The following is a 27,150-nucleotide window of genomic DNA, read 5'->3' on the forward strand; positions in this document are numbered from 1 at the left end:
ACATAAAGGAATTATTTTGTAGGAAAGTGGTTTTCAACCTTTTTTTCATTTGCAGATCCCTAAAAATATCTCAAGCAGTGGTGCTGATCTCTTTGGAAATCTTAGACACTGTCAGCAGACCCCTGGGGCCAGGGACCACAGGTTAAAAAAACACTGTTCTATGGTAATGACAACCTTTCTCAGGCTCCTTAGACATAGTCTGCAGAACCTCAGGGTCCATGGGGCACAGGTTAAAAACCACTATTGTAGAAGTATAGGAATTCAGCAGTCCTTTCAGTGGAGGGCATTTTTGGCATTTGCACTATTCAGTGTGTTGCACTAGATAATTATAATTGACTTGAATCCACTGTGCCTGGTATTAGCTGCATCATATCCCATTTGGAAAGTGGACTCTAACATTATGAACATTTTTTTATGGACTGTGATAAAATTACATACCCTCCGTTACTAGATTTTACAGTCATATTTGTAGTAGCACCTATACTTGCAACTGGTATTTACTATACCATAGGAAATGCTTTTGGGGTGTTATTTTAGTCACAGTGTAGGGATTGCTTGGGAGTCACAGATTCAAATGCAGTCTCAGCCCAGTTCTACTGGAAAGTCAGGCAGTCAATTTACAATGGCAAATGGGGACTAAGGGTACGTCCATACTACCCGCCCGGGTCGGCGGGTAGCGATCGACTTCTCGGAGTTCGATATATCGCGTCTCATCTAGACGCGATATATCGAACTCCGAACGCGCTCCCGTCGACTCCGGAACTCCACCAATACGAACGGCGGTGGCGGAGTCGACAGGGGAGCCGCGGACTTCGATCCCGCGGCGTCTGGACAGGTAAGTAGTTTGAACTAAGGTACTTGGAGAACTTGCGTTCCTTAGTTCGACCCCCCCCCCTAGTGTAGACCAGGCCTAACAAGGCCAAAGGAACAAACATACACTAGAACACTGGTACAGAAGGGTGTGCACACGCATTAGGCAATGGATGTGGCGGCATGATGGGCAAGTGCACTAGCGCACACGTGACCCATGCTCACAGCCCTGCCACACAGGTAGGGTGACCAGACAGCAAGTGTGAAAAATCAGGATGGGGGTGGGAGGGTAATAGGGGCCTATATAAATATAAGAAAAAGACCCAAAAATCAGGCCTGTCCCTATAAAATCGGGACATCTGGTCACCCGACAGACAGGTGCCCAGGGCACCTAGCCCCAGCCCCCTGGGCTGCAGCAGGACTCACACCAACTCCCCCCTGGCGGTTCTGCCTCTGCTTCGCCCCCACAGACCCCGCCCCCTCGTTCCCGCCCCGAGTGACGCCCCGCCCAGTCCTCCCCGGGCCCCACCCCCAGGCCCTGTCCCGCTGTCTGAAAGCCCCGCCCAGTCTGCCCAGGCCCCGCCCCCGGGCCGCCCTGCTCAGCGAGGCCCCGCCCCCTGGGCCGCTTCCTGCGCGCGGCTGGGCCGGGCCGGGCCGCGCCGGGGAAGATGGCGGCGGGCGCGCGGGGAGCCAGGCCTGGCGCCGCGGTGACAGCGCTCCTGGCTGCCTGGCTGGCGCTGGCGCTGGGCCCCGCCGCCGCCTCCCGCCCCTCCGAGGTGGGCAGCCCCGGCGAGCAGCGGGGCCATTGCGTGCAGGTCCTGAGCGCCGCCAACTGGAGCCTGGTGCTGCAGGGCCAGTGGATGGTGCAATTGTGAGTAACGGCCCCGCCGCCGGCACCTCCCCCCCGGGAGGGTCCGTCCTGTATAGCCCCCCCCCGCCGGACAGTCCGCCCCCGCCCCCCCCGGGACAGTCTGTCCCCTATAGCGCCCCTCCACCCCCCTGGGACAGTCCATTCTCTATAGCCCGCCCCCCCCGGGACAGTCCGCTCCCCCCCGGGACAGTCCGTCCTCTATAGCCCGCTGCTCCCCCCCCCGGGACAGTCCGTCCTTTATAGCCCGCTCCCCCCCCCCCCGGGACAGTCCGCTCCCCCCCCGGGACAGTCCGTTCTCTATAGCCCCCCCCCGGGACAGTCCACCCCCGCCCACCCCGGGACAGCCCGTCCTCTATAGCCCGCCCCCACCCAGGACAGTCCGCTCCCCCCCCGGGACAGTCCGTTCTCTATAGCCCCCCCCCGGGACAGTCTGTCCTCTTTAGCGCTCTCTACCCCTGCCCCCCGGGACAGTCTGTTCTCTATAGCCCGCCCCCCCGGTACAGTCTGCTCCCCCCTCGCGGACAGCTCATCCTCTATAGTGCCCTCCACCCCCCCGGGACAGTCCGTTCTCTATAGCGGCCCCCCCCCCCCGCGGACTGTCCCTATATAGCGCACCCTTCCCCCCCCCCCCCGACAGTCCAGCCATCCATAGCCCTGCCTGGGACGACCTATTGTCCATAGCTTCTGCCGCCCCAGGAGAGGGCCACCCCTCACCCGCTGTCATCCCTAGAGTGATATTTTCCCCCGTGTGTGCCGTCTTGGAACGAGAGCGTGACTGCATTACTTGGGACATCATTATTTTCGTTCACGTTTGTAGTAACTAATGTCCCCCAAATACAGTGTGTTTCTTCAGATTAGATAAGAATGTTCTGAAATATGGGCCTGATCCAGCAAATCCTTTACATCGGGGGTAGTCAATAGGCAGACCGCGGGCCAAATCTGGACCGCCAGATGCTTTTGAACAGACCCTAAAATCTTTTTATTTACTACTTGTTGTTGTTGTTTTCTTTGGCATCTGGATCTTGACTAAGAAATTTGGACCTTAACAAAAAATAAGTGACTACCCCTGCTTTACGTGGACAGCCTTACCAGGCCTATACTCCTGTGACAAATATTATGTACTGTTATCTCTGTCTTCAACAGGCAGTGGGAAATCCACTAAATAATGTTTGCATAATCAGGGCCCAAAACACTTAAGAACATGCTTAATTTGCTGCACGTTAGTAGTCCCATGGACTTTAGTGAGACTATTTGTGTTTGAAAAGTTAAGCATGTGTCCTGCATCTTCTTTGCACTCAAAGCTTCCATTGAGTTTTGTTGGAGTAAGGGATGCAAAATTGGGATCCAGTGGCACTATACATGAGTGTCAGTAGTTTTTTAAGCTAGTAACTACAAGTGCAAAACTACAAAGTCCATCCCTCTCTCTTTTTACTTCCCAGCAGGGTGTGTCCAATTCTCCTTGTCTTTGGAAGATATGAAACACAAAAAATGCCTCATGAGCGTGTTCTTTCTCCCATTGACATCCATAGGAGTTCTGCCATTGACTTCTGTGGATAGAGCGAAGTTCACTTACGTCAATGGAAAACTCCCATTGACTGGAATGATGCTAGGATTTCACCCAGGATATCAGACCATTCAAGTGTCTGAAGTACAGATATTTTGAACTTACAGGCTAGCCCAGCTGTATTTGTTTAGAAACAACAATTTTGTTTTTCCACAAAACATTTTAAAAACAAGCATTAAAAAGGGTTTATATTTCCCTGGTTTTGTGTGCAGGGATGCTGTAAAGTGCAATTTGTTTCTTGGCATGTTTGCTGCCTTTCTGTAAAAGTGCTCTCACAGCTTGAGTATCCAAGCAGTTAAAAACAAACTATGAACTACTAGTGATGTCCTTTGCAACCACGTGTACTTGTTTCTTAAATTTTTGTTTTCTAAAAAATGCTCTTCATAACAGAGAGTAAAGAGCTTAGTCCGAGGCTGAAGCAGTGAGTTAGTTTGGATGATCTAATTCTGTATGCTTTATTCCTAGAAAGCCTGTGCATGTTTAAATAACATGACTCAAAGTTGATGGTGGTGGGTGTTAAACTTCAGTAAATCCTTGGGTAAATTTATGATGTAAACTAGCATTGAGTCTATGAAAGCTGCATTCAAGTTTGTTTTTAGAACATTTCCCTAGGTTTGTTTCTGCCTTGTTATTTTTCTTCTACTGGGATTGAGTCACCCTGCATTGGGAGGTGATTAAAGGGAGGGACTGTCTAGCTCCACTAGGAATTTTAGATTTCACAAGCCTATTGGAGTCTTAGTAATATCAGTAAGTAGTCAAAATAGACATTATGCCTGACCATCTTGAAGGCCCTGCTTTAGAGACACTCCCTTACTCACAATTGTGAGTAAGGTTTTATAGGATAAGGGCTTGATTTTTCATTGGTTTATTGTATATCCTTGTTTATCTTAAATACAAAAATGTGATATGAAAATTGAAAGGAAAGCTTCTGATATAAATAGAAGGAAAACAAAAAAATAGAGTTGAGGTCATCAGGTAGTTAGTGTCTTGCCTTGTACTGCAGTATGAAAAATATTATGAGCCACTGATAATCATCAAATGATATATTAATGATTTCCTAGTACCTTTTTCAGTAACCATAAGTCATTTAGACTCTTTCTATGAAGGTTTATAAATTAAGGTTTTTATATGAAGAAAGAAGATGATTCACTAGCCTGTGTATGAATAATAACTTTATACTAAAATCAAGTGGGTGGTTCATGGTGGTGGCTCCTCGCTTTCTCTTGGCCATAAAAAGTAAGGTGGAAAATGTTTTAAGCAACCAGCCCCCAAACTCTCTCACAACCTGCCAAAAAAAAGGGGGAGGCGGAAAGGGAGCATGCAAAGATGGTGGTGAATGTCTAAAACCAAAAAGTGGTGGAGCAAGGACATTATTGGGTTAGTTTTCATTCCCTAATAGCTCATTTTGTCAGAACTCAGTGCTGGTTAGACCTCAGACCTTGTTTCAGTCAGATGCACTCCTCTTCTCAAAACTGGTGCTTAATTTAACTAAATCACCTGAATTATGTCACACTGGGACTTTTAAAGACAAAGTAATATACTTCTTGTGGTATTTTAAATTTAAAAATGAAGGCTCCTGTTTTTTTTATAACTGGCAACAAACTCCTCTGTTGGACTGATGTCTACAATGTTTTTTTTTGCCATTCCACTAACTTCATGAATCTGAAAATCATATTTTCCACACTACAACTGTAGTGTTAACTCTGCTTAGAAGTGATAAAGATAAATGATGCGTGGAGATGGTAGCCTGGGAAACCTATCAGCCCAGGTTTTACCACTAGCTGAGTATGAGGGTCCGGGGGGGGACAGGACTTGACTTGCATAAATTCTTTCCCCTTATGGTAGTTACATACAGTGTCTATGTATAAACAGAGTGCAATATGAAATAGCTGTTTAAGTTTCTCCATGCTCTTTCCTTGCACATCCTCAAGTGCCTCTGACTTGACCTCAAGGGGTCATCCCTCTAAGAGATAGTGAGCTTCAGTCTCTGTATGCATTTTGTGCTTGGCCTTTGCTGAAGGAGTTAATCCACTGGTGCTGGATTTGTGATCAGGAGCCTTGATGTCTTTCTACTAGAACAGGGGTGGGCAATCTTTTTGTCCTGAGAGCCACATCTGGGTATGGAAATTGTATGGCGGGCCATGAATGCTCACAAAATTGGGGGTTGAGTGTGTGTGTGTGGGGGGGGCGGTCAGGAGGGTGCTCTAGGCTGGGACCGAGGGGTTTGGAGGGAGAGAAGGAGGGGGATCAAGGCTGGGGCAGGGGGTTCAGGTGCAGGAGGGGTCAGGGATGCAGGCTCCAGGCGGTGCTTACCTCAAGCTGCTCCCAGAAACAGCGGCATGTCCCACCTCCGGCTTCTATGTGGAGGTGCAGCCAGGCAGGTCTGCGGCCAATGGGAGCTGCGGGGGCAGCGTGCAGAGCCCCTTGGCTGCCCCTACACGTAAGAGCTGGAGGAGGGACATGCTACTGCTTCTGGAAGCTCTGCGGAGCGGGGCAAGCCCCTGACCCCACTCCCTGGCTGGAGCACCGGAGCAGGCCAAGCCCTGGACCCCGCTCCCCGGCGGGAACTTGAGGGCTGGGTTAAAATGTCTGGTGGGCCGGATGCGATCCCCGGGCCGTAGTTTGCCCACCCCTGTACTAGAAACTAGTCTGAGATCCACTGGTATTCACAGAACAGCCATTAAATGATGAAAACTGTTTGTCATTGCTTACTTTGTCTGGGTTTGAACTGCTGACCTGCAGGTGAGATTCCCACCCAGTTAACAGTCTCTTGATCCAGAATTTAGCCCGATATACTCCTCTGAAATTGTTGCAGTATTTGACATAAAAATCCTAGCTGATTGGGAGGCCTGGCATTTTTTCCAATTCGTTTGGTGTCTCCAAAGTTTTCTTTCTACACTAACACATGATGAGTTCTCTTAGCACTTCTGTGGCAGCCATAACTACATGGAGATCCCTATTTAAAGGCTGTAAGTTGTCTGTCGTATAGTAAGGGCTGCTGTCTAGACCATGTTGACCTGCATATCTGAAAAATGCTGTCATTTGTTCAAAATGGTACAATGGCAAATACTTAGGGAACAGTGCATAGTACTGACACCATTTATAAGCAGCAAATAGAAAACAGAAAAGTCTTGAATGTCAGCATTTCAATTTTAACTTTTTCTACACAATACCAGATGTGAAGAGTCAAGTTCTTTTTCCAGAATAGTACAGTGTATCACTGCAGAACACACCAATAAAAAAAATGAGTTCTTGGATAGGTTTTTGTAACTGTTCACCCATTCACAGTTGGCAAAGTTGCAGGGTCTGGAAATACTGTAGAACATTTTGTCAATGAAATGTAGGATAACAGTCTTTGAAAGAAATTATAGCTTTTTTGGGTCTTCTGTTTGCATCAATGTGACAAGGAGCGTGCTGAAGTGTGTGAGATCCAACATTTGCAAGAAATGGTGATGATAGGAGGCTAATATGAACAGGATTGTAAAGGCTTTTAAATCATCTTCTATTTTTTCTAAGCTTACAGAGTAGAAAACATACATTCCACAAATATTTTTTTTGGTTTTATGTTGTTTGTATTATTGTTGGTTTTGTGTTATATGAATACATTGCTGACAAGTTGTCTGTGGCAACTTGAACCACTGTATCCTGTACTTGTGGGAGGAATGACTTGAGAGCCAGAAGGTTGTCCGTGAGTTCTCACACCTTTATATGCAAGTGTGACTGTTGACAACTGCACAGGCCTTGAACACTATTCCGGGTCTAGCAGTGGATTGAACGGCCTGATAGTGCCTGGTTTATCTGTTTGTTGGCCATGAACTCTGGCTCAGTGGCGCATTTGTTTTGGACTAGGCCTCAGTTGAACTAATGGTGTAAGAACTAGCAAAGATGCGTAAGGGCTTTGGCCTGCCACAAGTGCTACCCAGGCAAGTGCTGTGAGGATGCTGTTTGTAGATATCAAGTACCACTTATTTGTCCTCCATGTATAGTGTAGGCAAGTCTACAGTGTAAGCCATTGTGCTAATAGTCTATACAGCAATAGAATCCAGAGATAGTGTTTACTGTTGAGGGTTTGAGCATAGGGTAGGGTATGTCTACACTGCAATTAAAAACCCATGTCTGGCCCGGGCTTGCGGGATTTGGACTAAGGGGCTGTTTAATTGAGGTGTAGAGTCTTGGGCTGGAGCTCAGGCTCTAGGACCCTGCGAGGCGAGAGGGTCCCAGAGATTGGATTGGAGCCTGAGCCATATCTACACCAGAGTGAAACAGGCCCTTAGCCCGGGCCCTGCAAGTCGGAGTCAGCTGGCATGGGCCAGCCATGGTTGTTCAGTTGGAGTGTAGGCATACCGTCTGGGCCTTCTGCAGCTATAGTGGACAGATTGATGGAACTCACATATTTTTCTGCTCATAACAAAAAGCATCAATATATCAATCTTAAATTCAGCTCCATTGTGATATGGGTGTTAGTGGATTACAGAGGTTAATTCCTGGATCTTTGTGTTGACTGGCCAGATGAGTGCACTCGAGACTTACTGAGTTTTGTGAAAGGTGACACTCTTCTCATCTCATAGAAATCAGGTCTCTATTCCTGCAGAATCTTGGTGAGTCTACTTATCTTTTATTCCCTTGGAGAATGCAGCCTGTCCTGGATTAAACAACACAGAGTGTTGAGGCAGCTATTGTAAAAACAAGATTTGAATGGTCCTAAAATAACTCCTGAAGAGCAGTGATAACACTACCTGCATTCCTGATGTTTTGGTTTGCGTACTATGTATTTGCAATATACATCTCCCTTGCTTCACAATTCATGGATTAAGGAGGTTTAAAAAAAAAACCCTGCTTCATCAGCCTGAAACTCCTTGAATGTCGGGCTGGTGCTGCTGTGCATGTTAAGAAACCTAACTCAAGTGGTACTCTTTGCTATGCTTTGCCACTGCAACAACAGAAGAGGAAGAAAACAGTGCCAATAGTAGCTACTGCGGGTATATGTTAGTCACCAGCTTCCTGCTTAAGTGAAATGCTGGATTATTTTACCATATTCGGTTATAAAGGGGAGGAAATGCTTTTAAGAGCATGATTATCAATTCTTTTTATATATCTCTGTTTTGGACACACATTCAAAGATTTGAAATGTGATTTCCTCTCTATAAATAATGCCACACTTTGTAACAGACATGTTAATAGACAATAAATCTTACATACATACCCTGAGTGGAGTTCACTGAAAGAATAGACTGTAGGCTCATGTAAAGAGGAACTATAGCATGAAGCTAATCTGAGGAAAATGTATTACGGGAATGTAGAGGGTGCAGAAGATGATGGAAGGAAGCGCAGTATATAGGATATGAAGGGGAGATGCTGGTCTGTAAACTATTTGGGACTGGTGGAAAACAGTGGTAGGTTCCTGCGCACAATAAGATCTCTGAAGTGAAATCCTCATTCCATTGAAGTCAACGAAAATTTTTCCAATGATATCTGCTGGGCCATGATTTCCCTCTCATAATAGCATAAAAGTCCGTATTTATCTTCTTGATCAACAGGGTCTGGCTTTCTATCTTCACCTTCCTCTAGTATGGATTTTGGGTTTCATGTGTTCCTTGTCTCAAAGTCTCTTTTATGTGTCTCTGGGCAGATCTATGCGACCACTTAAGTTGATCTAACTTATGTTGCTCAAGGGTGTGAAAGAGACTCCCCCCTCCCCCCTCCGAGCAGCGCAAGTTACAGTGACGTAAGTGGTGTCCACACTGGCGCAATGTCGGTAGGAGACACCTTCCTGCAGACATAGCTTCTGCCTCTCATGGAGGTGGAGTAATTACGCTGATAGGAGAGTGGCGTAGAGGGTCTTCATGGTACACAGTACAGCGGCACATCTACATCGGATGTAACACTTCTAGTGTAGACCTGCTCTCTATCTCCCTTAGCTCGTCCAGGTCACCCACTCTAGTGTCAAGAATCTGTACTTGGTCTCTGAGGGCCATGAGCTCCTTTCACCAAATGCACACATACACCAGCTGCCCACAAGGCAGGTAATCATACATGCTGCATTCAGGGCAATAAACTGGATAGCCATCCTGCTGCTGCGGGACTTCTGCTTGCATTCTTTATACTCCTGAATCTTTTTTTTGTTTATGTTACATCATGTTATGTTTAATTACATCTCATAAAGGCAACAACTTCCTTACGTGATTCATACTGTTGCCAGGACCTAATGTAGAAGAAATATACTCTCACAGTTGCTTCTGGGCTTTGAAGTGCATGAGTCCACAGCTCCTTCAGTGGATAAAGCTTCGGAAAGCCCAGTGTTAAGTGCAGTCTCTGAGAAAGTAAATATAGAGATTTTTTTCCCCCTTGAAACCATTAATAAGTTTTAAAAACAAGGTGAAATATTCTTGCTTTGAGCACTTGAAAAGGGGAGAACCAGAATAGATCATTATATTAAATATACATTTCTAAATATTTGAGGATCTGTCAGTCTGGACCTTGAAAGACTGACAAATTACAGGCAAAATGAGGGTACTCTCCTGGTGATGATAGGCCACAGATGATGAGTATTCCTTCCCCCTCCTTTGAGAAAATCTTTTGCATATGATCTGAGGCTGCCCTATCAAATTTGGATTTGAACTTCCAAAAAAAAAAAAAAAAAAAAAAAGCTAATCCCCTGTTGCTGTAAAAAGGCATATCAAATTTGATAGGACAGAAGGGAAGGACATTCTGCCTCCTCAGCCGTGTCACTGAGCTGGATGAGTGAGTGAATAGTAGGGAGTACCTGCAGTGGAAGATGTAAGGGACCTCGCCATCGGACCCTACCTTGTGAGCCCCCTTGGTCCCTCCTTCCTCACACACCACCTGAGCCAGCTGTGAGACTTGCAGCCAGGGTGTCACTGAATCACGCCCAAGAAACAGCTGTACATGCTCGTGCTCCTCACTCTTAATTTCCTCACAATCATGTCCCTCCTTGAGACCAAATTGTGGGACCTTTCACCACCCAGGTAGGGCGAGGAACCATAGTGGGTCAGTCTGTGTTCCTGTGGCCCACCGGGGATGTTAGTTGGCATCTCCTTCATGGAGCTGTAAGCATGGGGTGTACTTGGTGTGGTTCACGACCTCCCCTGACACTTGTCCTTTCTGTGGTGAGAGGGAGACACAGGCACACATTTACATCAAATGTGCCAGGTTGCAGCTCCTCTTCCAGCTCCTCCAAAACTTCCTCCTTAAGTTTTGGCTGCACTTTACCCACACCTCCTGATTTATGCACACCCTATCCGTGGCCCCCCAAAGTTGCAAGACCGCCTCGTCAACCTCCTTCTGGCAGTGGCCATGGTGTCTGTCCATCATATCAGTAGGAGGAAGTTGGATGGGGGCTGGGGGCTCTGCAGCTGCAGGGTCTATTTCTGATCTTCCCTCAAGTCACACCTCCAGGCAGAGTTCCTCTGGGTTGCCTTCAAGGAGCAGTGGGCGCTGTCTAGGGTTCTCTGCTCAGTGTCCCCCTCTGGATCCCTCCTTTTGAACCTCCTCCCCCGTTTTCCCATTTTTTTTATCCTCTGTGATCTTTTGATGCCTGGGTCCGTTGGCTCCTCCCCTTAGGGTTTGTGTGTGTGTGTGAGCTTTAGATGTAGGCCGGTTTGAGTCTGTCCATCCCTGGATCCTCAGTAGGTGCAATGGAAGATGAACTCTGAGATAAAACTTAGGTGTGTTAAATATCTGTCCTGATCCCCACTACCACTGTTGATATGATCACAGTTCAGATTAGATTCTTCTGCCTCCCTGGCTTTCTGGGCCATTTGGCCACTTGTAAAATTTAGCACAGCAAATAGTATGGCTTTAATAAAGTTTAACTCACTGTTTTGAGGCTAGTTTTGTTGCCATATTTGGTCCCATCAACAGTGTGCTTCTCTGTGAGTATGTGCTTGGGTGTGAGGGAGAGAAGAGCAATCTAAGGATTTGTTTTCACTAGTGGCCTTTTCCAGCCTTACAAGTAACCTCAGTATTAGCTGGGAGCTGGCTGTACTGAGAGTGACTGAAGAGATAGCAGGGGTGAAGCAGTTAAGATTTGTGTGGAGGAGTCTTACTGTGTCTGAACAGTGCTTAATCCAGCTGGGTCTCAAATCTTGCTTTGGCTTTTGGGTGCTACTGCAGTATAAATAAAAACAATTTATAATTGTATTTTTAGTAGGGGCAAAACCACAGGAGGATTTGTGTGCTTTGTGTGGTTTTGGTGGCCTCTAGGAAATTACTTTTACATTCCGGGATGCCCAGAATTGCTGATTCCTGTGCTCTGTGAAAATCCACCTTTTTCCCCATGTGCTCAACAGCAAAATGCAATAATTGGATGATACAATACAATCAATAATCATGGTTAATATGTCCCTTTATCAGTTGGCTTTCTCTCCCTGCTGCAGTTCTGACTCTTGCACTCTTCTCAAAGGCATGATAGAGAAGAGCTGTCCATATAACCTCAGGTTACTTGGCATCCAGACTTGAAATTTTGACCTCAGTGATTTCACCTTTCTGTTTCAAACAGCGTATTGTAGATAGGATTTGGAAACATTGCCTTTATAACAAGATTGTAAATGCGTATTTGTTCAGTAACTAAAACAATTCTATACTCTTGCATCAGAGAACCTCATAGGCAGTTTTAAAAAGTATAAACAGATACACTTCAACCATATCTGTTTGTGATTGCATTAGGGTACGTGTTTTTGGCCCTGTTAACAACCTATGGATGTCAGTGTGACATTGACCTGTTCTAAAGGAGCAGATTCTGTTTAAGGAGTGGTGCCCTACAATTCTAGCGCGAAGCATTTCGCTGAGTTTTTTTTTTCTCTCCTGGTTGGTGCTCTCATTTTTTGCACTGATCTGAAAAATGTTGTCTACTGCATTGGTAAAATATTTTGAATATTTTCTATTTTAGCATCAGTGTAAAAAAAAAAAGTTACTTCAATTAAGTTACCTATAACTTAATAGACTCACAGGAAACCAGTTATCTGTCATATTTCTTCAAATGGTTTTTGTAGCTTTACTTTTATAACTAGTAGGCATGAAAAACTTCATTATCTAGGAATCTTATTTTAAGACCAGATTGTGCCGTTTTGGTTTAACATTCCCCCCCCCCCCAAAAAACACAAAAAACTTCTTTGATCTTGTAAATACTGGACATCTTGTGATTATCTTCTCAGGTAACACATTTGTAGTGCAGCTGGGTTTATAAAATTCCTATCACTATGTCCAATTATTAGGTTGTAGGGGCATAAACTGGCTTTAGCTTCTTTATTAATCTATTACCCATCCCACTGTTATGTAATTTGATAAAACCTAAATTCTTTCAAGAGCTCAGTCTTTGCTTTCCCATGAGCCTCATCTTTTCTGTAACTTTTATTGAAAACCATTGTCATTTTTAAAGAGGAAGAGGTGTAGACAGCGGGAAATAGGAGAAAGAATACAATTTTTTTTTGTGCTTCTCCATTCCATCCTTCACCTCCATTCTGCATGCACATTCTTAGTACTCTTTTCCTCCAGTTCCCATCCAGTTTAATTCTTGATTATTTTGGGACTTACTACGTTGTTTTTTCTGTACATTCTTTAATTTCACTGCATTCTTTTGATGTCTGATCACTACTGGACTGTAGTAGTTTTAAGGTCTGTAAGGCTGTGCCTGGGAGTAGCTTGCGAAGAAATGACTCAAAACCAGTTGACTTAAGGTGCATAAAAATATGAAGTGTGAAAGGGTGAGTAGATAGCAAGTGTGAAAAAACGGGGCGGCGGGAGAGTAATAGGCGCCTATATAAGAAAGTCCCAAAGAACGGGACTGTTCCTTTAAAAACGGGACATCAGGTCACCCTAAGTGAAAGTTAAAGGCGGGTTGCAGCGTCTCAAAATTTGGAATTGTGCCAAAAGATGATTTCAGCTCTTAGAGCTCTTTCTCACTGTTCTCGGAACTCCTGGCAGAAGTGCCTACATATGGATATGCTATCCTATAGCCCACTGAAGGGGAAAGACTGCCATCGCATATACTGTGTTAGTAGGTCTATGTAATTGTGGCACAAAAGCAGCAGCACCGAGGAGGACAGAGGGTTCTCTTGCCATTATTTTAACATGTTCAATAGTGTCACATTCATAATGCTTGTGACAGGTGCACAGTAGACTGCAGAATGTAGTAATAATCTCCTCTTTAATAATCCTGTCCTGATCTGCAATAGGGAATAAAACTAAATGTAAATACTTACTGTGAACACAGCCAAGCTACACCTAAAAACATTTGAGAGACCAGCACATCTATATCTATAAAAATAAAAATAAAATAGCATAACTGAGGTCAATGGCAATGTTCCAGCTATATTCCCCTTCTTTTAAAAGGATGGGAGGACTGCTGGCTGAGCCTTCTGCATGAAGTACCTGTCTGGAAAATTTCATGTTTGACTTCCTGGGCATGCTGCAAAACCCATTTCTTTTCTCACGTTTGCGGAGTTAGGAGGGAGGAATAGCTAAGGGAAAGATGTTTTTTTTTAATCTCTTCTTTGTAAGTTGTACCTGATTATTTTTGCTACATAGGAAAGCTTGGCTGCTGGGTCAGTCATATTGTGCAATTTGTTTTTAGTGTTAAAGGTGCCTGTAATAGGCACTTCCTCTTTTTACAGTTCTACACATATTACTTACTACTGTATAAGAGCACACTGTGCACCATCTCAACATTAATAAAATTTGTAAGCAAGAAACAGTTCAGTCATGCTGCCACTTCAGTCCTGGCATGTTATTTGTTTGTTTACTATCGACCCAAGTTATGTGGGTGGCCCCTCTTTGGAGTCAATGGGAACTTATGCCTGCCTGGAACCCCATTGACTACAATGAGGGTTCGTCCATGTAAGTCCCTTATTGGATGAGGGTCTACATGAGAGATGAGGTAACATAGGATGTTGGACATATATGAGAGAGAAGGCTGTGGGGTTGCTTATATTACAGGGTTTATGCATTGTATTGGGTGGTATGTGCATAACAGATGTAGGTCGATGTGCGAACAAGCGTCCTCTGGTTGTAAATGAAATTCCCATTGCTCTCAGTGCCACTTGCATATCTTGGGCAGGGTATGTTGTTATGTAATATAAACAGTCTTGTATAAGTCTCCTCCAAGTATCAGTGTTAAGTTCATCTTCATCTCCCTTTTTTTTCATCTAAATATTTATATGTTGCCTATTTTATTTTATATTTTCTTTTTTTGTGGTTAGAGTGGAGACTTCATGTTCTTGCCCAAAACCCTCCTCTCAATAAAACCACTCTCCTTTATTCAATATATTACTTTAAGTTGTGCCCAGCTTTTTAATATTGTCAATTTAATTTAGCCTACAGTGACACAGTCACATTTAGCCTTTCCTATAAATTTGGTTGTAGTGTAAGAGAGGGTTTTGCTTACATTTTACCCTCACAATATAAAATACTTCTGCTTTAGTTTAACATTTCTCATTTATTTTTTTCTTTCCCGTAGTTCTTAAACTTTACATTTTCAACTCTCAGCAAACAAGAAGCTTTGAATTCTAAAAGGATAGCACATACTTAATTCTCTTACTATTCTGAATGTGGAATGCTTTAGGTGTATTCTTAATTCCCAATTTTGCTTGCTTGGATGTTGGCCTATGGATTTTCTTTCTTTCAATACTCTTACTATATTTATCATAGCTCTCACATCAGCTGTCTGCAGTGGCTTTATCTCTTACCTTTTGCTTTCTCATTAAATAGTTTTTCTTCTTGTCTTTTGTATTTTCTGACTACTCTCTGATTTCTGAATGTACCTCAATGATTTATTCTTTTCTTCATAGAGCACAGGGTTATTTTACAGACTTTTTTTCTGTTAATATTATCTGCTTTATTTGTCAGAAGCTCTTTCTCTTAGGGAATCTGACTTAAAAAGTACAGTACAAAAATGTGTTGCTTCTCTATTGGGAAATGCATTTCTACAATATTATCTGTAAATGTTTGTTCCCTCTCAGGATATGTTATATTCTTTTGTTTTTAAATGGTCTCATACATATGCCATTGCTTCATAATTCCACTATATTAGCTTTCAAGCCAAGGCTTCCATTTCTAATTATCACAAGCAATACACATTTTTTTTTCCAATCACAATTTCCCTTTTAATTTCTAAAATGACATCAAATTCTCTCATATGTTATTAGTGGCATTGAAGCAGCTATCAGACAAATTTTTAAGCAATCATACTAAGCAAAATTCATAGTTTTTCTCCCCTATGAAATTGCCCCGGTCATCTATTCATTTTGTTCCAGATACATAGTTATATCTAATCAGAAGAAGTCAGATTTAAGAATAGAAAAGACAGCATCTTTCAACTAGAAATATTGTTGTGTATGCTGCCTTAGCTCATTAAAGGAGTATAGTTTCTTGGTAGTCAAAAGAGAAAAGGCTTGAGAAATATATCTAACACCTGCTAACCTAAGGGCTAAGACTACTAACAAAGATTAAAAAGTAATTGTTCTTCATTTGTGCTAGGGTCCACAGATTTGTTAAAATCCTGCTTATACCTTGGGGGCAGAACCAGACCTGTCAGTCACTGAAAGCAAGGGGAATGCCCTGCCCCCTGGATTTTACCTGTTTTATCTACCTCCACAATTTTGCTGGAAGCCCAACCAGACCGCTGAGCTGAGGAAAATGTCAACCTTTTATTTCAAATTTCTAACTAGCATTTTGACTCCGCATTAGTCTCATCAGTTCTGCATCCTCTTTGGCGATGTTTGCAGTAGATGGTGACCCTTCAGACTTCATGAAGAGAGCTAAACTAAAGAAAACCTGTGGCAAAAGGAAAAGCGTCAAGCAGGGGACAGACGTTATTAAGTGCGTCATTGGGAATCTTGGCTGACTTAGTGGGCAGGATGGAGTTTGCTCCTCAGAACCTAGTCGGGGTGGTGGACCTTGGACCCTTTCCCCTGGGGCAGGAAAGGAGCCAGGCAGGATTGGAAAAATCAGGTCTAGGGACAGCCTGTCCCCCCATCTCCATGAGGGGAGTGGAGCCAGAAGGGCAGTGTACCAAATGAAAGATAGCGCCTAAGTCTCTACAGCCCACATCAACTGCTACGATTGTAGAGCTCAGCATCTTTCTCTTCCTCCAGTTCTGTCTGAGTCACGGCTGGAGTGCACCAGACGCAACATGCACCTTTTTAATGCCAGAGAGTGCACTAACAGGGCAATTTAGCACAGCTCCTTCCTGCTGCTGCTGCCTCCTCTATAACATCCCACCCCCTCACTCCCCAGGGGATGCCTACTCCTATCCCAGTCTGAGACCTCCAGGGAAACACAGACCCATCTGGTCCATGTGGCTTCCATGGAGCAGAAAGGGGTAGAGCTTCTGGGGAGCCCTTCGCTGACACCCAAAAGGAGCCCAAGTGGAGGAGGGGAAACAATAACCCCATGCTTGTAGAAGGCAATGGGAGTACTAGTCACTGGAAATTGTTTTGAAAACAACCTGAGTCCAATTTTGTGTTCCCCTCCCAATCGCCCCTCCTCCCCCGCACCCCAAAGCAGGATCATAGTGACAAACTGTGAAAGAGGAAATAAATAAAATAACACTTTCCCTTTCTGACCTACGGAGCACAGCATGGTGTTTCTTCCCCTCACTGCTCTCCTTCACAGAGTGGAGCACAGGGGGATAAATGCAAAAAGATCAGGCCACAGACACGGTGATTCGGTTTGGATGTGTGCACATGGTCCCACACAGGGAATCTTCCTCCTTTAGCGGAGGAAGGCCAGCTGTCCAAAGTAGAATTATAGGATCAAATAATAAGTATTTATTGAGGATGATGCGGTTGGGTGGGATGCCATTCATGCTCAATGGAGGGGGAGGGATAGCTCAGTGGTTTGATCATTGGCCTGCTAAACCCAGGGTTGTGAGTTCAATCCTCGAGGGAGCCATTTAGGGAAGTGGGGATTGGTCCTGCTTTGAGCAGGGGGTTGGACTAGATGATCTCTTGAGGTTCCTTCCAACTCTAATAATCTATGATTCTATGAAAAACAAATAAAACTTTCAGACACAGAGTACTGTGAAACTATCCTTAGCTCAACAGCTGCCTTAGGCAAGCTATCACTGTTTATCTCCCTCATGTTCTTTGGGAGAATATAATAGAGGGATGGGGATTTCCTGCCAGACCTTAAAAAACGAAATTGTGCTGTTGTTGCCAGCTGCCACTATCAGTTGCCATGTTCTAATGTCCAGGTTGTTACTCCTAGCTTCTGTTGCAGGTTGTGGTGCCTCTCCACTTTCCCAACCCCCTTCCAGTTGGCTCTGGAAACTCATTGTTTCCTCTTCTGTTTAAGTTTCCCACTTTTTCATATCAGATGCCTACATGTAGTCTTTATAGGCTCTTGTTTGCCTTTTTCCTGTTTGATGAACTTTATTTTGTCAGGGTGCATCTCTAAAGAATGTTGTCAAAACAAATATGCTTTGATAGCATAGGTGCTCTGCCTTGATAATATCAAGTAACAAATTAGAGTCAATGTAATTTAGAGGAGGGCCCGGAGATGTATGAAGGTGATGTAGAATGTCGTCTTTAGGACATAATTTTTGAAGATACGCCTCGCTTCAGTAACTCTTGACAGCGTCCATGAAAATTAATCCATTTTGTGTGTAAATGGAGTTATTTGTTTGCTGCATTGTGAAGGATTTGGAAAAGATGAACTTTTCAGACTTGTGAATTGTTTAAACAACTTCTATAAATCCGTAGGGATTTTTTTAAAACTGGTTGGGATTTCTTGATTTTTTTCCCAAATCCAGTAGTCTTAATAAGAAAAAATTAGAAAGTGTCTATTTATCTGTGATCAGTACTTTTATATTTCCATTGTATCAGATGTGTGTTTTCTGGAAAGCTTGATTTTAAAAAATATTTCAGTGTGTGTATATTAATCTAATACATTTTTCTCTGTTCTTAGTTATGCCCCTTGGTGTCCAGCCTGCCAACAGATTGAAGCAGCATGGGAGAATTTTGCAAAAGAAAGTGAACATCTAGAGATCACTGTAGGAAAAGTGGACGTCACTCAAGAACCAGGTACACTGTGAAATGGGCACTATATATAAGCATTTAAAAGGAACACCCGAACCTGTGTAGCTCTTAACTACTGGGGAAATGCTCCATTTTACTGGGGCAACTGAAAAATTGGCCAGCTCAGAAAAATTAGATTATTTAATCAAAATAAATGTTATTTCCTTCCATTTCTTTGTGCTGCTCGCATTGTGAATTTAACAGCATAGTGTTTCTATCTTCCAAAAGAAGGATCAGTGTGGGTCTTCTGCTCTAGTGCCCTCTGTAGTGGACATCCCCTAGAAGCGTCTACCTACAATAACAACAAGGAGTCCGGTGTGTTGATCTACCTCTGCCATGGAAGGCTGTTACTTGACTGAGATATTTCCACTGCCTGATAGTAGGGTGCCCAGATTTCCCGATTTTTATAGGGACAGTCCCGATTTTGGGGGCTTTTTCTTATATAGATTCCTATTATCCTACGCCCCCTGTCCTGATTTTTTACACTTGCTGTCTGGCCACCCTACTGGATAGTAATGGTTGGGGGAACAAGAAGGTTGAAAACCATGGATTATTCTACTTGGGGAAACAATCTTGAAGTCTGCTCAAGCTAAATGGACATTTTTATAAACTCTCTCTTTTTAGCTGGCTGCTTTATTGCTTTATTGTATTATCTAGCTATAGTAATGGTTTTAAGTACTTTGAAAGGACCAGTTTAATTTGTTTCTTGTAAATGAAGTTTGTATAGAAAAAAGCTTTTACAAAATTTGTTCTATAAATTATACTTTCAGATAGGCTATTTCCTGCCTTCGGTTTGTTTTTTGAATAAGTCTGACACAGATAGGTAACATTTTGAAATAAAAAAAGCTTTGTTAGATTTATAAGTGTGTGCAGATAAATGCAATATGTTTACAATTCTATCCTAGCCACAAAGGAATGAAGTTTATTATAGTTAGGATTGGAAGGATTAGTTTTTTATCAGTAAATGTCGGTAAACGTCAATTTCACTGTAGACATATAAACCTATGAAAAAATATTTCCATTGATGATTGAAACTTTACAAATGGGCAAAGTAAGAAAAAAGCTGCTTGACATCTTTTATTAGCATTTGATTTAAGGGTACTTTGTGGTTTAATGGTTATAATCTCAAAATCTACGTTTAAATAATTACTGTCTGTTCCCCCCCCCCAAATTTCCCACAACTATGAAAATTTATATCAATGACAATAAAAAAATACTTTAAAATAAACATCAGTATCATCCATTGAAATTTTTAAAAAAATGAATTCTGCTAAGCTTAATTATAGTAATGATTTGCGATAAAAGTGGGAGGAAGTTCTAGTTACATCCAAATCAGAAAACCATGGCTGATGGTTTTGCTTTATCAAACCGTGGAAGCGCATACACACTTTAAGGGTTTATTTCTCAAGTGCAGGTGATACTGCAATTAAGTTAACTCCATACTGTTAATTTTAACAAGTTCAGACTTAATTTTCTGTACCTGTGAAGCTGAACTCTAATCTCAAGGACAAAGAATATTAGCTGTTCCTAAGGGCTCACTGTGTGCTTGTGAGTTGTATTATTAGAAAGTTGGAGGAACACCAAAATTCTCTGAAATTGAAAGGCTACCAGTATGGGTTCTTCAGTTAGTGAATCCACAAATTGTTAACAGATTAATAAATGGATGAGTGTGAAAACAATTCTTCTTTTCTCATGGGCTAAACCTTAATTAAAACGAACCTCTGCTTCCTCATATTAAAGAAACAGTGAGCTCCTAAGTATTGCAATATCAACACTCTAGTTAAGATTGAAACCAGTGTTCCATTGTGAGCTTGATCTTTCAATCCCTATTAGATTTTAAGCTCTTTTGTGTTTGTACTGTGCTAAAACAATGGGACTTTGATCTTTATTAGGCCCTACAGGCACTTATGTGATGCATATGATTTTTTAAAGAAAATGATTCTTTCAAAAATAAGGCTGTGAGAAGCAGAATTGTTTGGGAAAATTTCAAAGAATTAGTCTTTCTGATAAATAACTTAAAAATTACTGGTAGGATTTTCAAATACAGTAACTCCTCACTTAAAGTCGTCCTGGTTAACATTGTTTCGTTGTTATGTTGCTGATCAGTTAGGGAACATGCCCATTTAAAGCTGTGCAATGCTCCCTTCTAACATTGTTTGGCTGCCGCCTGCTTTGTCCACTGCTTGCAGGAAGAGCAGCCTGTTGCAGCTAGCTGGTGGGGGCTTGGAACCAGGATGGACCAGCAGCCCCCCATCAGCTCCCCCTATCAGCTCCCCACTCCCCGAAGTTCCTTGTGCCCAGCAGGCTATCAATTGGCAGTTCAGTTGTCCCTCCCCCCACTGCCATGTGCTGCTCCTGCCCTCTGCCTTGGAGTTGCTCCCAGAGACTCCTGCTTGCTGTGCAGGGGGGCGGGGGAAGAGGCGCTAATGTCAAGGTGTCCCCCTCGCTCCTGCACCCCGCTTACCCCTTCTCCATATAGAGCAGGGAGGGGAAACGGAGGGAGAGAGAGTGAGCTGCACACTGCCCCTTTAAGTAAGCTGACCCACTCTTAAGTGCACTGTCTTTTTAAGTGGATCAGGAAGTTGAGACAGCAGCTGCTGCCCCAAGCTCTCTCTGTCTCTCTGCTATGCTGTCTCCCCTCCCTCCTGTTCGTGCTGCCTTGATGAGAAGCTACATTAACAACAATGTGTTAACCCTTGAGGGCTCAGCTGAATGCTAGTTCATCATTTAGCAGCAAGGCATTCCATGGGAAATATCCCTCCCTCTTCCACCCTGTAACTTCACCATCTCAACGAAGCGTCACAATCATCATAGCTGTGAACAGTATTAAACTGTTAGTTTAAAACGTATACTGTGTGTATATCTATATAAAATAGTTTTTTGTCTGGTGAAAAAAATTTCCCTGGAACCTAACCCCCCCCATTTACATTAATTCTTATGGGGAAATTGGATTCGCTTAACATCATTTTGCATAAAGTCACATTTTTCAGGAACATAACTACAATGTTAAGCGAGGAGTTACTGCAGCCTAAGTGGTTTTGGCTCTCTATGGTTTATCATCTGATTTTTCTTTTAGTAGATAAGTTTACAGTTACCGTGTGCCCCATGTGGGAATTCAGTTGACCATAGGCTTCCATGTTTTTTGTGCTCTAGAAAGTTTTTTGCAAGGGACCTGTTAAGGTTACTTTAGTTTAGTCAGTTTTTGGCTGTAACCTAAGTTGAAGTATTTTTCAACCATAGGGGCAATCGTATTGGGGGCTTTGCCCATGTCAGTGGAGCTAGTTCTTGGCTGGAAGGTGTGTGCTGGGAAAGATCATTGTTGGAAGTGGGAACCTGGTTGTAATCAACAGGTGGGGAAGAAGTTGTCAATGCCCTTGCCCTGCTCTCCCCCAAAAAGTCTCCATTCAGATGGAGTGGGTAATTGGATAGGAACGGGAATACTTAGGGATAGTGAGGGAGACTTTCAAAGGCCTAAATGATTTTCAGGTGCCTAACTCCCACTGGTCAATGGAAGTTAGGCACCTGCCTCCCATCTGTGCCTTTGAAAAGTAGACCTATTAATGGTCATCATTCATTACAAACTTAATAAATTTACTGAATGAATGCCTTATGCATGTCTCTTGGGATGATTGCCACCATGGCTAAACAAGAGAGTAAATGAAACGGTTAGAGGCAAAAAGGAATCCTTTCAAAGTTGGAAATCAAACTGAGGAAAATGGAAAGGAGCATTAATTCTGGCAAGCCACGTGTGAAAGTATAGTTAGGCAAGCCAAATTTGAAGAGCAACTAGCAAAACACACAAACTAACGGCAATTTTTGTTAAGTACATCAGAAGTAGGAAGACTGCCAATCAATTAGTGGGGCCACTGGATGATTGAGATGCTAGAGAAGCTCTCAGGGAAAAAAAGGACATTGCGGAGAAGCTACATGAATTATTTGCATCAGTCAAAGAATTCTCTGTATTTGTCAAAGGTAACAAATCTGAGGAACTGTCCCAGATTGAAGTGTCAGTAGAGGTAATTTTGGAACAGATTGATAACTTAAACAGTAATAAATCACCAGGACCAAATGGTATTCACCCAACAGCTCAGAGGGAACTAAAATGTGAAATTACTAATTGTGATATGTAACCTGTCACTTACGTCTTCTGTGTAGATGGCTGGAGGATAGCTAACGTGATGCCAATTTAAAAAAAAATGCTCCAGAGGCAAACTTTGCAATTATAGACCGGTAATCCCAACTTCAGTACCAGGCAAATTGGTTGCAACAATAGTAAAGAACAGATTTATCAGAAACGTAGATGAACACGATATGTTGAGGAACAGTCAACACGGCTTTTGTAAAGGGAAATCATGCCCACCAATCTATTAGAATTCTTGGAGGGGGTCAACAAACATGGACAAGGGTGATCCAGTGGGTATAGTGTACTTGAACTTTCAGAAAGCCGTTGACAAAGGTCCCTCACCAACTGCTCTTAAGCAAAGTAAGGAGCCATGGGATAAGAGGGAAGGTCCTCTCGTGCATCAGTAACTGGGTAAATGATAGGAAACAAAGGGTAGGGATAAATGGTCAGTTAGCAGACTGAAGAGAGGTAAATAGCAGTGTCCCCCATGGATCTGTACTGGGACCAGTGCTATTCAACATATTCATAAATGATTTGGAAAAAGTGGTAAACAGTGAGGGGCAAAGTTTGCAGATGATACAAAATTACATAAAATAGCTAAGTCCAGTTACAAAGGAATTTTTCAAAAATGGGTGACTAGGCAACAAAATGGTGACTGAAGTTCAATGTTGATAAATGTAGAGTAATTCACATTGGAAAACATACAAAATAATGGGGTCAACATTAGCTGTTACTACTCAAGAAAGTGGAGTCACTATGGATAGTCTTCTGAAAATGTCCACTCAATGTGCAGCTGCAGTCAGAAAAGCGAACAATGTTAGGAACCATTAGGAAAGAGATAGATAATAAGATAATAATTACAATAATGACACTATATAAATCCATGATATGCCCACAGCTTGAATATCGTGTGCAGGCCTGATTGCCCCATCTCTAAAAACATCCATTAGAAATGAAAAAGGTACCCAAAAGGGCAACAAAAATGATTAAGGGCATGGAACAGCTTCCATATGAGGAGAGACTAAAAAGACTGGGACTGTTCATCTTAGAAAAGAGATGACTAAGGGCGGGGGGGATATGGTAGAGGTCTATAAAATCATGAATGGTGTGGAGAAAGTGACTAAGGAAGTGTTTACCCTTTCATATAACGCAAGAACCAGGGGTCACCCAATGAAATTTGATAAGCAGCAGGTTTAAAACAAAAGGAAGTACTTCATCACACAACACGCAGTCAACCTGTGGAACTCATTGCTAGGAGATGTTGTGCAGGCCAAATGTGTATTTGTGTTGAAAAAAGAATTAGCTAAGTTCATGGAGGATAGGTCCATTAAGAGCTATTAGCCAGCATGGTCAGGGATTCAACCCCATGTTCTGGGTGATGCTGAGCCCCTGACTGTCAGAAGCTGGGACTGGACAACAGGGATGGGTGACTTAAGATTTCCCTTTTCTTTTCATTCCTTTTGAATTATCTGGCATTGGCCACTGTCAAAAGACAGGATACTGGGATAGATGGACCATCTGTCTGACCCAGTATGGCTGTTCTTTTGTTCTAGAAATTTATACTACTATAATGGGAACTGTTACTATGCAGATATAATGAAAATGGTGGTGTAGAATAATTTGACATATCAGTGCTTTACTTTATTGTTATGACTTTGAAAAATATTTTCTCTAGATCAAATAAAATCATAGCACTAATCTAAAATGATAAAACAGAATATCTGGCAACTGATGTGAAAAAGTTAATATCTGTTTAGACTCCAGTTATATTTAAGAAAAAAATGGAATTACTAAGCATGAAGGAGAGTTATAATTTCCTTTGATGGTGATGATAATAGAAACACCAGGAGTTAAGTACTGCTAGGTAGAAATTTCCCGCTAATCTAATGCAACTTGGTAAATCAAAAAATATGCAGTGACTCCAGAAAGTGAATTTCCATTTCATTTTCCATTTCAGTGATTATATTTTTAAATGTTCTGATGTGCTACAGATTGAATTAGATCCCTCGATAACAAGTAATACATAGCTTTAAATCTCACATTGTTTCCTCCTTATTTAATCTAATTGCTTTTCCTTCCTTTGTTCCTCTCCCACTTCTTCTTCTTCTTCTTTTTTTTTTTGGTCTTGCGTTAGAGGTGAAATAAGCAGCAGGTTCTTAATCCAGTGCCGTGTCTTGGCTGATTAATATGAGATTACTCTGATTCCCTCTTACTGCAACAATTTTGAAGGGCTTTTTGGGTATTTGAATTTTCACTTCTAGTTGACCCATTTAGCATCTCATTTTTAACACAGATTTTGGTCTAGTGTAATGCAAGAGTCATAGAATCCTTATTTTAAGCATCATTTAACAAGACCTAAAAAAACCCCCAAAACATGTTTTTAAAATCCAAAGTGCTGGCTAAGAATAAACAAAGCAAAATGCCTCTCCAAATACTTCCTTTGCCAAGATCAGGGAGTTGTGGGGATTCAGAGGTTTGATCCTTAGGCCTGGGGGGAATATACAAGTGAGTTGGCGTTTACACATAAGGCCCTGTGCCTTCTGATTGGCATTTAGGGCCCCTTGCTACTGTCCCTGACTTCCTGCCAGGCTGCCTTTTAGCAAAATTTTATAGAGCTGTGTGAAGTTGTATGCCTGAACTAATGAATATATACATGAATGAATGATAGTGAAGGTTAGAGATAGCAGAATCAGTAATTTCTTCTTGAAGTATTTATCCATGTGGATACCACTCTAGAAGCACACGTGCCTGACGTGCACAAGATCTGAATCTTTGAATGACTAGACATCTCTGTTGGGCTTTGTCAGTGCTTACTCTCCTCCACTTGAGGGCATAAAGGGCAGAGTGGCCACAAGTCCCTTGGTTCCCTCTTACTGCCCATAGCAGAATTTTTCCTTTCTCTTGCAATGTCTTCACCTAGTTAGGGTTAATTTCCGAACAAAATTCCTTCTTTTAAAAAAAAATAATTAATTTCTCCATGGTACTTTGTGCCACTATCATAATCCTAAAATAGCAAATTTGAAGCCTTCAGGCTTCAAACCTGTGTTCCTCTTGCAGCAAAATCATTGCCCTCACAGACTGTCGAAACCACTACCTTTTTTTGTCTTGGTGAGAGCCATGTACCACGCTGCTGCTCGGTTTGCTGATCTTTTCAGCCAAAACAAGAAAAGCCTGGAACACTCAGTATGTTTTTCAGTAGTTGAAGAGAGGCACCTCAGAAATGAAGAATGGACCTCAATTTCCAATATGGGACTAGTCACTTTTAAATCCCAGTCTGCTGGTGCCCCTGTTAGCCAGTATGCAACCCCTGATGTTGATACCCGCAAAAGATCTGCCCCAATGCTGTCTGATAAGGATCTGAGACTGCCGAGCCTCCCGCCCCCTTCCCCCCCGACCGTATGGGCTAGCACCAAAGACCAGTAGTGCCTCTTGACTAAAACTAAGGAGGTCAGAACATCATTCTTCATGCCAATCTTCTCATTCCCAAAGAAGCGTAAACCTTTGCTCTCCACTTGGGATGGAGCATTAAGACCACTCATATGATGGGACAAGTGACATGGGCTTAACTTCTGGCTCAGACCTTCACGGGGCCTGCACCTGACAATGTTGGCAATTGCTGGCATTGGCACAGGCGCCAAGAATAGCAGCATTAATTGTACCAGCTGACCTCATGAGAGAGGAGGGTTGCTACGCTGTGCCTGTTTTATTGAATTCTACTGTCCGGGTTCTCTCAGACACAACAGTAAATAACTACAGAGGTGCTTGTTCATCACTCCAGTGTCTGGAGGCAGTGAAATTATGGACATGGTGTCAACAATCCAGGATAGTTCTAATAGCTCTTCATTTCCCAGGAGCCGGTAACAATGTAACAGACTTCCGAAGCAGGAAATCCATCAGCAACAACAAATGATCTCTGAAGAGCTCCATCATCATGCCTGTATTTCATAGATTTATCAATTTTAAGGCCAAAAGAGATAGTTGTGATAATCTAGTCTGACCTGTGGTATAACATAAACCATACAATTTCCCCAAAATAATTCCTAGATCATATATTTTATAAAAACATCCATGGGGAATCTTCTTATAGTCTTGTTTGCCACCAAAGAAAATAGTGTCTGGTCTTTTTTGCTTCAGAGGATTCATGAGCCGGGATCCTTGAAAGATGCCTGTATCATGGTGTGGAATCACAGTCTTGTGTGTTTCTCCTCTGATCTTTCTGATAACCTGCGTGATTTGGAGAATCAGACAGGCTGCATCTGTACTTATCTTGATAGTGCCATATTGGCAAAGAAAATTCTGGTTGATAGATCTTAGTCTCCTCCTACTCAGCTTCCAATTGCACTTCCAAACTGTCCAGACAGACCACAGAACTAATATAAAGTACTTCACCTAGAAGCAAAATTGGTACACCTGATAGCCTGGATATTCTCCAGTTGACTGCCAGTGACAGATTCATTGCAAGTCCGAGAAATCCTTCTGCCAAGCAGAAAGCTATTTACAATGATAATGTACTCCTCTGAGTGGAAAATATTTTCAATTTGGGTAGCCCAGCACAACCGTGACACATTGGACGCTCCCAGACCTAAAATCCTTGATTTGTATTCTACATTTGAAACACTCTGGACTTTTATTTCGTTCCATTCAGGTCCACCTTGCAGCTATTTATTCATGCCATCCTGTCCAGTCATATTCTGTTTTCTCTCGCCCCAGATTTCTAAGGGTTTCTATAGTTTTCATACTTACCCACCAA

General features: G+C 42.7%; 1 protein-coding gene across 2 annotated transcripts in view; it reads left to right on the top strand.

The window, feature by feature from the left end:
• Nucleotides 1–1,469: 1,469 nt before the first annotated feature.
• Nucleotides 1,470–27,150, top strand: part of TMX4 (thioredoxin related transmembrane protein 4) — a 52,505-nt gene continuing 26,824 nt past the window's right edge. For both annotated transcript variants that reach the window (XM_045010786.1, XM_045010787.1), the window contains exons 1-2: nucleotides 1,470–1,681; nucleotides 18,168–18,283. In XM_045010786.1, coding sequence (XP_044866721.1) covers nucleotides 1,479–1,681; nucleotides 18,168–18,283 — 319 coding nt within the window. In that variant the 5' untranslated portion in view covers nucleotides 1,470–1,478. The remainder of the gene's footprint in view (nucleotides 1,682–18,167; nucleotides 18,284–27,150) is intronic.

The sequence above is a fragment of the Mauremys mutica genome, chromosome 3 (genome assembly GCF_020497125.1).
Source record: "Mauremys mutica isolate MM-2020 ecotype Southern chromosome 3, ASM2049712v1, whole genome shotgun sequence".
Classification (NCBI taxonomy): Eukaryota; Metazoa; Chordata; order Testudines; family Geoemydidae; genus Mauremys; species Mauremys mutica.